Source organism: Rhamphochromis longiceps, linkage group LG23 (assembly GCF_057381845.1).
Source record: "Rhamphochromis longiceps isolate RC_006_pf linkage group LG23, R_longiceps_female_GT1.1, whole genome shotgun sequence".
Taxonomy (NCBI): Eukaryota; Metazoa; Chordata; class Actinopteri; order Cichliformes; family Cichlidae; genus Rhamphochromis; species Rhamphochromis longiceps.
Genome location: NC_140578.1, coordinates 40,258,232 through 40,273,170, shown reverse-complemented (window position 1 = coordinate 40,273,170; position 14,939 = coordinate 40,258,232). Strand labels below are relative to the sequence as shown.

The following is a 14,939-nucleotide window of genomic DNA, read 5'->3' as shown; positions in this document are numbered from 1 at the left end:
GACAATACGCTTTTACGTTTATTCACCGTGATTAGTATAACGAGATTGAATTAGCGCAGATGACCACTGGACAGGAACAGATTCCGTAACCATCTGCGCAGTGTCACTGGCTGGAAATGGTTCGCTGGCAAACCTGACCGGTTTGTAACGTTTTAAATCACAGCAAAACGAGCAGTTTCTCAGTTTTAACGCAAAGTGAGGGGGGGAAAGGGAAACACATAGGCTACAGGTTTAAGTCAAAGGTTTCGGCGCTTGTCTCCTTTGTCACAAAGACTCAGTAAATGAAATTAAATTACACTTAAAGCGAGGGTATTTAAATTAAACTACGTGAATACATCATTTGTTTCAAATTGTACTTGTTAACAACAGACAGTGAAGCATTGTAACGAAATAGCCCAGTGGATACGCGAAATTGTACTAAATATTAACGTCGCCTTTATTTAGGAATCCAAAAGAATTCATGTTTAGCATTCAAGTTAGCTTGATTGTTTTACATTACACTTCCGGTTACAGCCTTCAACACAAAACAAACTGCGCATTTATATTCAAACACACCGTGTTAGGAGCAGTTTTATAGGACAGAAATAACAACTTGTTGTTGATGGATCGGTAGACACAATACATTTACCTACAAAGATTCAATTCCTTCTTTTTTTTAAAAAACAATTAAACAAATCTAGTCTAAGCTTTACATTTGAAGGAACAACAGTTCAACTTCCGGTCTCCTTTTAGCTACCTCTAGCTCGCTTGACTCAGCCGACATCAACAATATGGTGGAGGGGGTTAAATGCTACAAATTCTCACACATAGGGAAAAAAATGAAGCTTTTCTCTTACCTCGACAGCCAGAGCCGAAGCCGCTAAAACCAGCAGCAGTAAAGCTACTCGGTCCCCCATGCCTTTTCGCTAAAACAACGCTCCTACAGGCTAGCGTTATACCGCACCGTTTTCTAAAGCTTTGCGTCAGGCGAGAAAACGAGTCTGCTCAGCGCCGGTGTCTCCCGTTGTCTGATGGTGAGCGATACCGAGGCTGTACAGCTGCTCAGCGCCGGATCACCTGACCACGGCAGAGTGGGATTAACACACACACACATACACACTCACGCGCTATCTTCCCGGCGCGCACGTTGAGTTTACTCACACGCGCACATAGCCTACTTGCGCGCGCATGTTCCCTTTTTTATTTTAGAGCAAAAAACAAAACAAAAAAAGTCCAAGCATTACGTTTAACTGAGAAAAATAAATCTCCCAGTATTAGTCATGATTAGTATTATTCTGTTTATTTTAATGTTAGCCTTGTTTCTAGCTTACTTCACTATATTGAGTAACTAATGCTGCTATTATGAGTCACTGGATTATATTGTGAATATTTGTATTCCTGTTATGAGTTTTTGTTATTAGGAAAACATATTAAACAGAAAAACCCCAATAAAACAAGTTGTATTATTAATCATAGTGTAAAGGAATACTGGAGTTAACACTTTAAACACATTTTATTTACAACAGTTATTGGAAACAGTAACAAAGCACTTTATTTACCTCACTATATTTATTACATGGTTTAAATCCTTTCCATCATTCACAGTCAGCCTGGCAAAGCGACCTCATTGTGCTATGGCTGAAGTCACTCTAGATTAAAATCTTTAAATCAGCCTTCAGCTGTAATTCCACCATGAATCCGTTACTGTGTCAGTTCAACAGTTTCATAAAACATAACAGAAAGACATGTTTCTGTTTCAGTGTGACCACAGTTCATAACATGTTTTTTCAAGTAAGACAATATAAAAGCAAAAAAGCAAAAAAACCCAAAACAAACCAAAACAGTTCATTAATCCTTACAAGCCATCCAGGCCATTAAGACGGGCATTATTATGAATTATATTCAAGTCTTTATGTGACAGGTCCAGACCTGCATTTAAAAACAGCCTTAATTATCAATGTACACTTCAGACGCTGACATAACTCAAGATTTAAAACAAACAAGAAAAACCCATGAGGGCTTGATAACTTTCTGTAAGTCTACACTGTGTCCAGGAAAGACTCTTTGCCTCAAGTGATACGAGCTTTCTCCCCTCTGTGCTGACAAAATGATCATTTGAATGCTTTTAATGTGCACAGGTGTGGGGGACGGATAAGGGATATCGGTTATTAGTGGGCAAAAAAGTACCAGCTGCAGGCCAGCAGGGCTGCTAACTGTTAAGTCTATCATCAGATGAGTTGAGGCTCTTTGGCCAGCTTGACCCACATTTGTCAAATGATTACTTCCCCGCCATGTCCTCAACTACAGAGCAGCAGAAATACAGGAAAGCTGAACCGAGTGCTCTGGCCTGCCAGTTAGGTTTGTGTTTCAGTGTGGAAATTTTTGGTGGTCACACCCAAATTGCAACACCAGCTCGCTGCTTCGGAGTTCGGATTTGCACAGCCGTCTCTGTGTTTGCGAATCTGGGCCGTGGCAGCATGTTTAGTGCAGCGGGGATTCACTTTCGGGTGTATCCAGGGTAAGGAGGCGGCGGGGAGTAGTTAGCTGACCTAGGCTGTGTTGGGGTGTAGGGCGGGGGATGAAGGGATGGAGGGTACATCTCACAGTCGTAGGTGTATGGAGGCGGTGGACCTGTGTGTGAGAACAAAATTGACAGTAAGCAGGCTGGTCAAAAAACAACTGTAATTCTGGAATAATTGCAGGCTTCACATTTCTTCCATATTCAATATGAATGAGGCCCACTGAAGCTCAGGATGCCTGCCCCAATTTTACTGCAGGTTTCACACGACAGTTGCACCCTCTAGTGGCTACATAGAGAAACCACATACTTTGGTGCCCATGCTGAATGAAGGAAGAAATGGAAATACTGTAAAAAGGCACTTTAGTTGACCCCGTCTATCAATTTCACTGAGGGAACTTGCATTATTCACAAGAACAACAAAGCTGCAGATATAACAGAAAAGGGGTTAAGAGGTTAGAGCTTGCAAACAGTCACATAGTGGTGAGTAAGGACTTTATTTTAAAATGACTAGTGCTGATAGGGAAAATAAATAAAAAAATGAATATCAATCGAAAGTGACTCACTTATGGGATTGGAGTAAGCAAGTAATAGCAGCAAATACTCCTCACACCCAATGGAGAAACAAGCGTACGTTCATTATACAGTACATGCACTGACATTGCACTGTGCTGTATTCATGAAACATGATCAGAGCTGCAGGGCAGCGCGGCGAGCTCTCTGCCAGTGTACCATCAAGGTGATACGCAGAGAAGAATGAAACATGATAAATAAATAATGAGCCCCAGAAGGAAAAAAACAAAACAAAAACAAAACAAAGTAGCATTCCTTAGGCTGGAGAGTATCATAGAACACAGACTATGATGCGCAGACAATGTACCTTGTGAGAACAAGGTGGAAACATTGTTGCCATTTTCTCCCTCTTAAGCAGGAACAGAGTATCAGATGTGGAGCGCTGAGAGCAGGGAGAAAAAACAAGCATAGAATCTAGCAGATAATGAAAGCTATTTAAAGAAAAGTACTTATTTGTCTATAATGATTAAATAGTGGCCATGGTAAATCTGTTTGTGGTCCCGGTGGAGCTTGTAACATAATATGCCCCTTCATTTTTCTTTTTCAATTTTATTTTCAGGTGTCGCCTGAGGCCAGTAGATAAGGTTTCACCATACCGAAATCAGTGTAGCAGCCTCATTTGTGTGTAAGTCATCATGTAGACCCAAATGAATTACTTAGACTGCTTCCTGATAAACTATAGTATAAATAAACTTCTAATACTAATAATATATTCATATATGAAAGATTTGTTACAAACAATTGAGCAGCATTAACTAATAAATATCCTTAAAATGTTTGATTAACTTGGTTGTACCGCTTTTATTATTGTTCAGTATTGCCCTTTAATAGTTATAACACTAAAAGTGCACATGTGCTTCTGTATATAGTATTGTTCCGGTGCCCAATCTAGAACCGGCAGATGCAGCCCACAAGATGCGTCCTAATGTTGTTCTTATGGGAAATATCCCAATTCTGGGTGCAAATGCTGCGTGCTAATCACGCTGAAAAGCAGACCAGCTCTGATATGGAGCAAACTCAGAACGGGACTAGGGATACCATTTTGGTGTAAAAAAGGCAATAGTTTGCCCAGAAGAAATGCTCCAACTCCAATATGCTTTCAGCACTGCCTACAGCACATGTAGTATAATAGGATCACAACTAACTAGCTTGAAACCCCAAACCCATCATTAACATTAATTAATGATTTTAGTTTAAAAAAAATAGTTACAGCTATCAGTGTTCAACAATAGTAGAGCCTGATTGATATAGGATTTTTAAGACCGATACCAATATTTAATGATTTAATGCTGACGTGTGTAAAATCTCACCACTAGATGTCAGTAGACTGTAGTCAACTAAGCTCTGTTTTCTTACCGCTACCAATACAGGCAGATAATACTAGTTATGGTGGCCGCTATACTACAAACACATTAACTTTAGATCCCCATAATGGCCACAGACAGCCAGCATGTTTCTAATACTGTTTGTACAAACTATATAATAACATATTTAAATAATACCAACACTTAGCAATGACTTCAAAACAGATTCGATCAATTAAATATTTTGCAGTACTTTACGTTTTTACCCCAGAGTCACCTCGAAAAGTCTGAACACTGTTCATCTGTATTGGGTGTACTAAGACAACAAAACCGCAGTGGCACAACACCGGCTCGTGGTCAGCTGTCCAGAGAAGGGAGGGGTCACATGTCTAATCTGCTGACAGTAAGTAATTGTGACAATATCTGTAATACATAAGCATGTTTATGCACATGATTTCAGTTCTGGAGATGCGGCTTTAGGCGAGAAGGAAGAAGATGACATTTTAATAACATGTCCCTTTCCTTTACGTTTTCACTTTGATAAAACAATATTATGATCCTTCATATCAAGTCTGAAGGTGCAGACACAAATTGACATTTACCTAAGCAAATGCCTGTTTGTTTTCCCGGTATACACAAACATTGCCCTCTGGTGGAGAGCACGCCTGAGAGCAACACTTGTGACATAGTTGAAAGGTGTTTCTCCTCTCTGCTTTACTTTCTACCATTTGATGAAAATGATGATAGATGACAATATTGACCTATTGATAAATCTTTCTGTCTTAAAGAGTAAATATCTAATTCTCTTGCCCCTTGTATGCAGTTAAAATCCAATTAACTTCATGTATTTTAAAATATATATAACATAGACATGGTATAGGACACATCAAGTTGTGTGGTTGTGTATATTGTCCCACCTGGATAGCCCTGGGTCACAGTGCTGATGTTATAGGAGGTGCTGAACACGCCAACCCGTGCACCACGCCCGTTCTTCATGCACATGCACACGCACAGGAATAAGGCTGCCACGGCCCCCATCAAAAACACCACACCAAAAACAATACCAGAGATGGCAGTGCCCCTGGAAAAAACACACACACACACACACACGTGAGAAAGGAGGCAGCTGTCTCCAACAGACATGCTACCCAATATTTCTAAGGTGCTGCCATGGAGATAAACTGCAGCATCTGATGTAACTCAGCTGTGTGTGATATGCGTGTGCCTGTGACCATGTGACTGCAGAAGATCTTGTGAACTGGCACTGGAAAATAGAAAAAGGACTCATCGCTGACAGGTTTGTTACATCTTCGTGGTCAGCATGAGTCAACATGTCAGCCAAGGCTGCTTTGCAAATTCTGAATATAATCAAGCCTTAAAAGGTTATCAGATAGAATTGGTACAAATATACACATAAGATGGAGGAAAAAAAAAAAGAAAAAAAAAAAAAGAAGGATACAGTTACTTTTTTACAATTACCATGAATTCAATTTCAATTCAGTTTTATTTATATAGCACCAAATAAGAACAACAGTTGCCTCAAGGCGCTTTATCTTGGAAGATAAAAAAACAAAACAAAACAAAAAAAAAAAAACTAGAAAAACCACAAAAATCAGATGACCCCCTATGTGCAAGCACTTGGTGACAGCAGGAAAGAAAAAACTCAATTTTAACAGGAACCTGCAACAAGCTAGGCTCAGGGATGGACAGCCATCTGTCGTGATGAGTTGGAGGTGAGGGGAGAAAGACCGGACAAAAGGCATGCTAAGACTTTAAAGGTCTGAAAGATATGTTAAAGGAGACCTACATCCATCCTCCATTGTCTTAAGGGTTGTCGGGGGGCTGGAGCCTAATGAGAGCTTGGATGCAGCCTGAGCAGGCCACCAGTCTATTGCAGAGCTAAAGGGGACATGTTAAACCCTCACTTTAAGCCAATGTACTTCTGATCGGCTGCCCCTCATTAACAAAAGATCTGAACTGGGCTGACCATATTAGGGATATCTGCTCTCACTGAAATCACATTGAGCCAAATATTTTTTTTAAACTGCCAATTATTATTATTTTTTTAGACCAGTCTGAAGCCCGAGCCCTTGACTTGCAGGGACTATTTGCACATGCAGTGACATGATTTAAAACTGGCCATAAAAATATAGGAAAAGCCCTCAGGTCCCCTTGTATGCGCTAAAGCAGCTGTGCTGTGCAGATCAACTGAATGTCTTCTGAATAGCTCTGACCTGAATGAGTTCTCTCTCCTTTAAATAACCTCCACACTTTGAACGCAGGCTGAGAAGGAGGTGTAGATTCCAGTCAGAGATTCAAATACTGAGGGCTTTCTTAGCCAGCATTTACTGACTCTGAGCAGATTAAATCATTGACCTCCTTTTTACGCTTTTAGCACCAAACTACCTAAGCACGTCAAGCTCTTCCTTCCACTCTTAGTTTTATGGTGACAGCAAAAGAAAAGAAAAACTAAAACAACAAAACAGTAAACACAGACATCGGATAATGCGTTCTCTTATTTCCAGTAGGATCCGACACAATACATGTAATGTGACCGTGAACTGATGGGATATAATTGCGGCTTCCCGGCAACCAAGGCTGTTAAAGGCTGGACAGCTACACCGGGACCTCGGGTCAGTCCTTCATTTATGATGAAAGTGTCTGACAAACAGATTTGCCAGCGGCTACACCTGCATTTTGTTATCAGCTATATTTAGACACAAAAAGGGAAAGGATGATGGCAGTCTTAACACCACTGCTAGATATTTTTGCCTTTACAGAAATCAGGACCTTAAAACTTGAGGAAACTCCAACAAAAACACTGTCTTTGATATCTCTGGATTGCTTCCTGTGTATGTGGGGTGACGTGATACTGTAAATTGTGGTATCGATCCGATATCAAGTAAATACAAAGTATCGATCCTGCTGGGCTAGTATCGATCCAGTACCAATACCATTAGTATCGATATTTGGATTAATCCCCCACCTCTACTTACGAGAGGACGTCTCCCACATAGGCGTAGTAGGAACAGCAGAAAGGCGGCGACCCATCGCAGCAGTACTCTACGCAGCCCTCACACTGGGCCTCGCTGCCACCTGTAACACACACAAAAGCAACCACACACTGGTTACAGACTGCTAATGCAGGATGTCATAGGTTTGTGGAGCCAAAGAAGTGTGAGTGGACAAAAAGGTGAAGCCTGAGAGATAGTTCCTTCGATGAAATAGTGGAAATAAAAAGTCACAGAGCATTGTCAAGGTGTTAAGCTGCCAGTGTACACTTCAAAAACTTCTTCATTCAGATCTTGCCAACACTTTTTGATCCTTTCCCATCACGAAAAAGAAAAAAAAACAAAAAACTTCAACACTATAATGAAACCTCTTATGAACTAACCCCTAAGTACACAACCTCCAACTGGCAGCTTCTATTTATATTTCAAGACTGATTTAAAGGCACTGCCTGCGTTAAATGCACCTGCGGAGCATTCAGGGGAAAAAGAAAAAGAGAAACACACACATTAGGGTTTTGTTTCAGTGCACTCAGCCAGCCCTGCTTGCCTCCATCACAATGTTTCTTAATAACAGCCAGCGGGGACAAAAAACATTTTAATTCAGTCTTCAATTACAAAGAAAAATGTCACAATGGCCTATGAAAGAAGAACCTCCTGATGGCATAAAACAGCAAGGCCACGTGCCGTTCAGGGTTTCACCGTTGAAAACTACATGTGCACGGTTTATTTTCCCACACGCAGGCTGGACCGAGGTGGCAAAACAGCCCACGTGTCCCACCGGCTGAATCAAACACTGTAGGCTGATGTAGGATGACAGACAAATCTGTGACACAGCAAAAAAACATAACACTTTTCATGTGATGACGTACCAGTAATATTAAATTTAGATCGTGTTAGGATACCAGAACCTTCCTTGTCTTAAGGTTAAGGTTTTTAAAGCTTATTCCATGGGCTTGAATATAACCCAGCCACTGGTTAATAAACTATATGTAAAATAAAGAAATGACCTATTTTGTAAGTGTTTTTATGACGCTGCGTTACTGTACCTACATTAAAATCAATTCAGTGGTTTCTGCAGCTTCTACCTGATGACAAGACTCTTTTGATTAGCTTAAAATGACTTGATATCCTTCATGACAGCTATGTTTGACATATTATAAGCCAACAAGTCATTTACAACGGTTTAAATACAGGCAATCCCTTTTGGTACTTCACCAGTCCCAAGCCTGGATAAATGGGAAGAGCTGCGTCATGGAGAGTATCTGGCATTAAATCTTGGTGAGGCATTTGGACACGGTGGACACCATCGACTCTTCTCCACTGACTCTGGGTGTAGTCTGGTGCCTAATCTGGAACCGGCACCACCACAAAGTTGTTGTCCCAAAACTGTGTGAGGCAATATTTTTGTATTAATCACCTATATTGTGCAGCATTAAAAAAAGAAAGAAAGATGAAACCGCTGTTGTGGTTTTCTGTTTGAGAGCTCACAGCTGATTTCACAGATCCATATTCAGTCCACTCTCGGTTTCTTCCCACCAAAATTACACAAACTTCTTCCAATGCTGCGTTCCATTGTGTAGCCTGTGTACAGGTATGCAACACCCAGGCAATGCGGCACTAGGCAACCACTAAGGGACACAAGGCTCAGTTCTCAGAAGTGATCAAATGAGGGATGGTTTTTAAAAGGAAGTGAAGCAGAACTGGCTCTGCACTTGAACAAGAGATTTGAGAATAAGCACCAAACAATGCAGTTTATCAGTAATAATAGCACGCCCCTAGCTTAGCAGCTCTTTCTGTCGAGGCTGCCATGACTTCGACCGGATAGAAGTAGATCTTTTACACACTTAAGCCACTTGCAAACCTTTTTTCCCCACCTCAGCTGTTTTTCCACTGTATTCAAGCTCCGGGAGATAAAACCGAGCCTTTACCAAAACTGATAAAAAAATCAAGAAGAAAACTGAAATCTCTGTGGACCATCTGACAATTTGCAGTCTCAGTCGTCACGCTCATGGCAGTCTTGTGATGTGATGATCAATAGTGGGTGTCCAAAGGGGACAACCTCCACTAGGGTTTAAATACGCAGGTCTCTCCACCTTTTTTGTTTTTAGAACTGAGGAAGCCTCTCGGATGGGAGGTCCAGCCACCCTTTTTTTTCCCTCCCCAAGCTCTTAAACTCATAACTGTGGCTCTCAAATTAGCACACGCTCGTGAGCCTCAGCAATCCACCAGCTGAATTAATTACCCTTTGAGTGGGAGACCATTAGAATAAGATACAGTACAAGTGTTTGTGTATGCGTGATGGATCAAATTAAGATGGTTTCAGTGCTTTTCTCCTTCTGCGCCGACGCAATTCATGATCCACAACGAGAATTTAACACCCATTTGAGTGAGTGACACTGGCAGGATCTCTTTTAGTGTGTGTGTTTGACTAATGTGCTTTATTAACCCCCCCTCCCAGGGCTCAGCTAAAAAGCATTGTGCACACAGCTGTGCCTCTCTGTATACTCGTCTCAACCTGCTGCCACGACACCAGCCCTTTTCGTCCCGAAGGCTCTCTGCGATATTTGCAGCTTTTTCGCGCAGAAGGTCGGGAGCCTTTCACAACCAAGAGCGCGCCGGGGACGTGATTCAGATGAAGGACAATGCAGAAAAAAAAAGGAAAAGAAAGGAAGAAAAAACAAGCATGTGTGTACACCCGGCTCTGCTTTCTCTCAGCAATCACGCACACTCAGACTGTGTTTGCCCAAGGGGAATATACACACATATTTCCACACATGGGTTCAAACGGAGGCAAAGAAAGTAGATGAGAGAGGGGTGGCTTTACATTACTACAGATGGAGGTATGTCATAAAAACGTAATATGAAAATTGGGCAGGGTGGGGTGGCAGGGGCGTGTGCAGTGAAAGTGTGGATTTCCAAATCAGTTAAGCCTTTATTTATTTATTTATCTTAGTTTAATAGATGCTGTCTCTGCAGTGGTGACACATCCTTTTAATTACACACTACCTCCCTGAATCAAATACTTCCATGTCAAATCAATAGGAGGTCCCATTTTTGGTTTTTTTGCAGACCTCTGGTGTGCTCAATCTGGGTGGTCCCTCTTGAGGTCCTGGCTCCTGTCTCTCCACACGCTGGGAGACAATGGGACCATGTCCTTCACCCCCACCTCTTTTCTTTTTTGCTCCTTCTCTCAAATACATACACCAACCCCTCCAGCCAGTCCTCTCCCCTGCCCCCAACCACAGCAGCCTTGTAAGGCACACTTTAACTCAAGATGAGAAGTTTTAGCAGTTTTCAAGTCCTGACTGTTCTCGGATTTTGAAAATCTCTACAAAAAACAAACAAACAACCATCCCCCCAAATGTGCTTATATATTAAACACGTTTCCTTCCTTTCCAAACGTTTCACTGCGCTTGTCCAGTGGCTTATTTGTACGGCTGGAAGAGCCACTACAGCCACCTTAAAGGTGACTGGGAGATGAAAGTGTTTTAAACGATTAAAGCAGAAACTCACCGGTGAATAAACAGAGCAGCAGCGAGTTCCACTTCCATCTCACCGCCTGCGTCCTCCTCCTCCAGAGGGTTTCCATAATCTTCACTCACCGGGTGCCCACTTTCCTCCCTCTCTGCTCTTACTTTCTCAATCACAAAATATAACAAAAAGCGCTCATTTACACTGCCTGGTCTCCTCACCTATACGGCTCTCCCAGTAGCATTGCCTTATCCCTTCATTCCCCCCGAAACAGACAGCAGTTAGTTGGGTAGGCTACTTGTTTAAGCGCTCGGTTTGTTCCTCCACGTGTGAGCGTCTTTTCCTGTCCTGTTGGGTCTCGTTCTCACACCTCCGACTGATCGCCAAGGTTTTTTTTTTTTTTTTTTTTTTATTGTCCTGCCCTCCCTCCTGCCGTCCCCCCTTTTCTCAAATTACAGAGGGATACGGGCTATATAAAGCTTCTGGCCGAGACTTTCAAAATAAAATTAATGGATGGTTTTTATTTTTATTTGTTTATTTATTTAGATTTTTCTTCACCCGAAGTATATATATAAAAAATCAAGCTAAAACCATAAGCCCAAGTGGAAGACACCCTTTTATCTCACTTCTGCCAGACAACAGAAAGTGGTTGTTAATATTAAAATACGATTTTTATCATTTAAAAACGTTTCACGCGAAAGTATTAATTAGCTCGAGAGGTCTTAAGAAAAATACATTTCAAAAAGAAATATATCTTATTTTTTCCATATGCATTGAGTGTACTATCATATAAAAAATTAAAGATTTCAGAATAAAGGCATAAAGCCTTTGAGTTTTGTTGTTGTTTTTGAGTGAAACAACATTATTAGGCCTATTTTCTGTCTTCATGATACAAGCTTTTTTTCTAGCTCTATAATTAGTTACCAGTTCAATACAAGGCCCGTATTCCAGATATCAATACCGATACCCATAGTTTTAACTTATAAAGGCAGCTTAAGCAGGGGAGAGCAGTGTGTCATGATTTATGAGATGATTATTTTCCATGATAATTAGTTACAACAATAAAACACAACTTTCAGCTTTTTTTGTATTTTGAAAGAGCTGGAATTAAAATGCGCTTGTCCCTGAAGCACTTTGGGTCCGCTCTGTTATTTAAATGTGCTATAGGCTATAAATAAAAGATGGTTGTTGCAACAAAAAATAACTATTTTAACACAATTCAGTGCGCTTCATACTGAACTGAGAGGATAGAAACAAAGTATCGATCCTATCGCGATAGTATCGATCCAATACTAGTACCAGCATTGGTATCAATACTATCAATGTTTGGATCATTTCACATGCCTCTAATAATTACTTTCATTTTCAGTTAATTCTGACTCCTGTCTAAGGCTAGCATCACCAAACCAGGAATAGCCATGCATTTTATTGAAAATATTGCCATAATTAACAACATTTTCTGCAATTTTCACTTTGAAAGATGACCTGCTGAAGCTCAAACTGAGAAAGGTGACTTTGAACATGACAGGGTTGTTGGTATTTGCATGCTTTGTATGATATTCTAAAAAACTGCTGATCTGGTGGGATTTTCCCATGCAACCCTCTATAGGGTTTACAGAGAATGGCCTAAAGAGAGCAATGAGTTCACTGCACTCACTGACCCCCGCAGTCACCAAGTATCAACTCAATCGGGCACATTAGGGATTTGGAGACTGGAGATTTGATTCATGAACAATTAAGGCAGTTCTAAAGACAAAACATGGTCCAACCCTGTGCTAGTCATGTGCCACTAATAGAAAGTAGACCTATACTGTCAACCTACGCACTTTAAGACTTGTTTTGACTCTATAGCACGTATCCATACAAATCATCACTACTGAATTTTAGTAGTTTATGGTTCAAATGTCTGGTAACTATAGCAACTCAGGTGTTCACGCTGTGGTAAGAGTTGAGTAGGAATGAGATGTAGTTAAAATATTGGTATACAATGAATTTTACAGCCACTGGTGCTTTTACTTTGAAGGCACTGTCTGGGCTCCTGTTTTATCTTCGTTGTGACCGTCAGCCTGGCGCGGAGAGAGAAAGGTGCACGTGTTTCGACGTGCTCGCGCACACGCTTGTCCTCCACTCATCTCAGGCCGCAGCTTCTCGTGCTGCCGTCACATCACGACCTCTATTGAGATAAAAGAGGATAATGACCCACGGCGGCACGATACACCGCTTCACACCTGCCTGACAACACTCAGGGGATTTTTTTTTTACAGCAAGCCAAACAACACGAATCACACACGCTTAGACCAGTGTCAGGGACAGGGGAACACAAAAAGTTGCACAGCCCCTCAAACTCAGGGGTATGGGGCGCATTATAGGTACAGAGAGCCATTAATTTTAAAACTGTATATACTGGATATTCTGTGTATATCTCACTCTTATTGCCTGTTCTTATTACCCTTGTCTTCTATCTACCTCTATTGTATGTTAATTGCCCCCTGGGGATAAATAAAGTCTTTCTGATTCTGATTCTGATTAAATCTGGTCTGTGTTTCAAGGCCTCTGCCTTCTGAGTATTGTGTGCAGGAAAAATTATGGCCATGACAGCAGAAAACATTATTTATTATTTATTTAAGGGATTATATATATCTGATCACATGGCAGAGTAAAGGCAGTATATATAGGGGAGGGACATTATTGCACCTTTAGCCAAAAGGGTAAGTCCACCACCCCCATGCACCCCCCACTGTGCTAGGAAATTTGGTCAGACACAACAGTTGTCCTTTTCTGCTGACTTCACCACAGAGAAAGAAGTGCAACATCAACTGCACGTCTCAGCTTTCTAATGAAATCCTGAACTCACCTTGATGTACTATGAATGGCCACTGGGGAGGCCTTTATCAGTAGAAAAAAAAAGAAGAAGTCCCAAATCAAGTTTTCAAGAGCTCCTCAGTGGGCCAGATTGGAGTGCTGGGCCAAATCTTGCATTTGACACCCCTGATCTAAAATGTGTACCAGTTTGAGGTGATGGTCTACCGTGCCGCCCTACACTTGAATACAATGGAGCTAAATGGCACTGGTCGTATGTGTTAAAAATACATATGGAAACCTCAGATCCAGTTTTCCTTTCCACCAAACTACGCACCATCCACATCACTCTGCAGCAGTGCGAAGAGACATGTGGCCAGATGCTAGCAGTGGCATGACAGGATGTGAACACTAATATACCCCCAACCTCAAGCATGCTTTTTTTTGGTTAGTGGATGTAGAGAGCAGAAATAAAATAGTTTCATATTATATATTCAAGACACTCCAGACATTTTTATAGCTGATATATTAAGTCACAAAAAAAAGGCGTGGATGGAAACATATCACTACATGCCAAAGAAAAAATGTGCAAACTCCAGTCCTGATTTCAGAAGTAATCTGTAACAATTTGACTTAAACTGTAGAGTTTATTGCATGAATTTATCTAGAGGACTATGAACATTTTCATATCTGTGCTTGCACACATATTGCACTTACTGCACGGGCCTACTGAAGTCCTCTTTTGGCCATAATGGGTTTAGATCCTCAAAATATGAATGCAGTTTCCTCTGCAGTTGGGAAAACTGGATCAAATTTGCCATAATTTAAACAAACTTTTACAAGCAACCAAGGGTGGCAAGAGGATGAAGGTAATTTAGTTCTCGGAAATGCCACCCACATCGAGCAGCGATGATTCATAATGCCTTCCAGATGTTTCTTTTAAGCTGTAATGATGTGACGGCAAGACATGTAAAAACAAGCAGGTAAAAAAAGAAGAAGAAGAAGAGGAAGAAAGTAGGCATCGCTTTCATTTTAGACATTCACACTGAAGGTGACATCTCCCCCATAACTGTGTGATTTTCTATTAGCTGTAATTTGAGAGGGGAAAAAAAAAGTCAAAACATCACTGTGACCAGTTGTTTGGGCTGGTGACACATTATGCTATTATCAAGATTACAGAGACAGACAATTTTCTTCTCAACCATCTATAATTAGGGGATAATCATTTCCTTTGTGCTGCACTGAAGCCGACAGGGCGGGAAATCATCTTCCTCGGGGCCAAAC

At 41.1% G+C, this 14,939-nt stretch overlaps 2 protein-coding genes across 3 annotated transcripts in view; both read right to left on the bottom strand.

Moving 5' to 3' along the window:
* The window catches only part of appa (amyloid beta (A4) precursor protein a), a 35,930-nt gene extending 34,866 nt beyond the window's left edge, over positions 1 to 1,064 (bottom strand). Inside the window, exon 1 of one of the 2 annotated variants that reach the window (XM_085397333.1) lies at positions 837 to 1,064. In XM_085397333.1, coding sequence (XP_085253459.1) covers positions 837 to 896 — 60 coding nt within the window. In that variant the 5' untranslated portion in view covers positions 897 to 1,064. The remainder of the gene's footprint in view (positions 1 to 836) is intronic. The other variant, XM_085397332.1, reaches the window with a different exon arrangement.
* Positions 1,065 to 1,473: 409 nt separating this feature from the next.
* Positions 1,474 to 11,262, bottom strand: cyyr1 (cysteine/tyrosine-rich 1). The gene is made up of 4 exons (XM_085398939.1): positions 10,899 to 11,262; positions 7,371 to 7,470; positions 5,292 to 5,455; positions 1,474 to 2,610 (listed from the first exon to the last, which is right to left on the bottom strand). The coding sequence occupies exons 1-4, from the start codon at positions 10,972 to 10,974 to the stop codon at positions 2,477 to 2,479; spliced, it is 474 nt and encodes a 157-aa protein (XP_085255065.1). The 5' UTR covers positions 10,975 to 11,262; the 3' UTR covers positions 1,474 to 2,476.
* Positions 11,263 to 14,939: the final 3,677 nt, after the last annotated feature.

Bases quoted from the DNA above. Each gene is read 5' to 3' on its own strand.
- cyyr1 (XM_085398939.1), bottom strand. From the start codon at position 10,974: ATGGAAACCCTCTGGAGGAGGAGGACGCAGGCGGTGAGATGGAAGTGG. The intron at 7,471-10,898 runs GTGAGTTTCTGC...TGTGTGTTACAG, and splicing joins GCTGCTCTGTTTATTCACCG to GTGGCAGCGAGGCCCAGTGT. The intron at 5,456-7,370 runs GTAAGTAGAGGT...TGTTTTTTCCAG, and splicing joins TATGTGGGAGACGTCCTCTC to GGGCACTGCCATCTCTGGTA.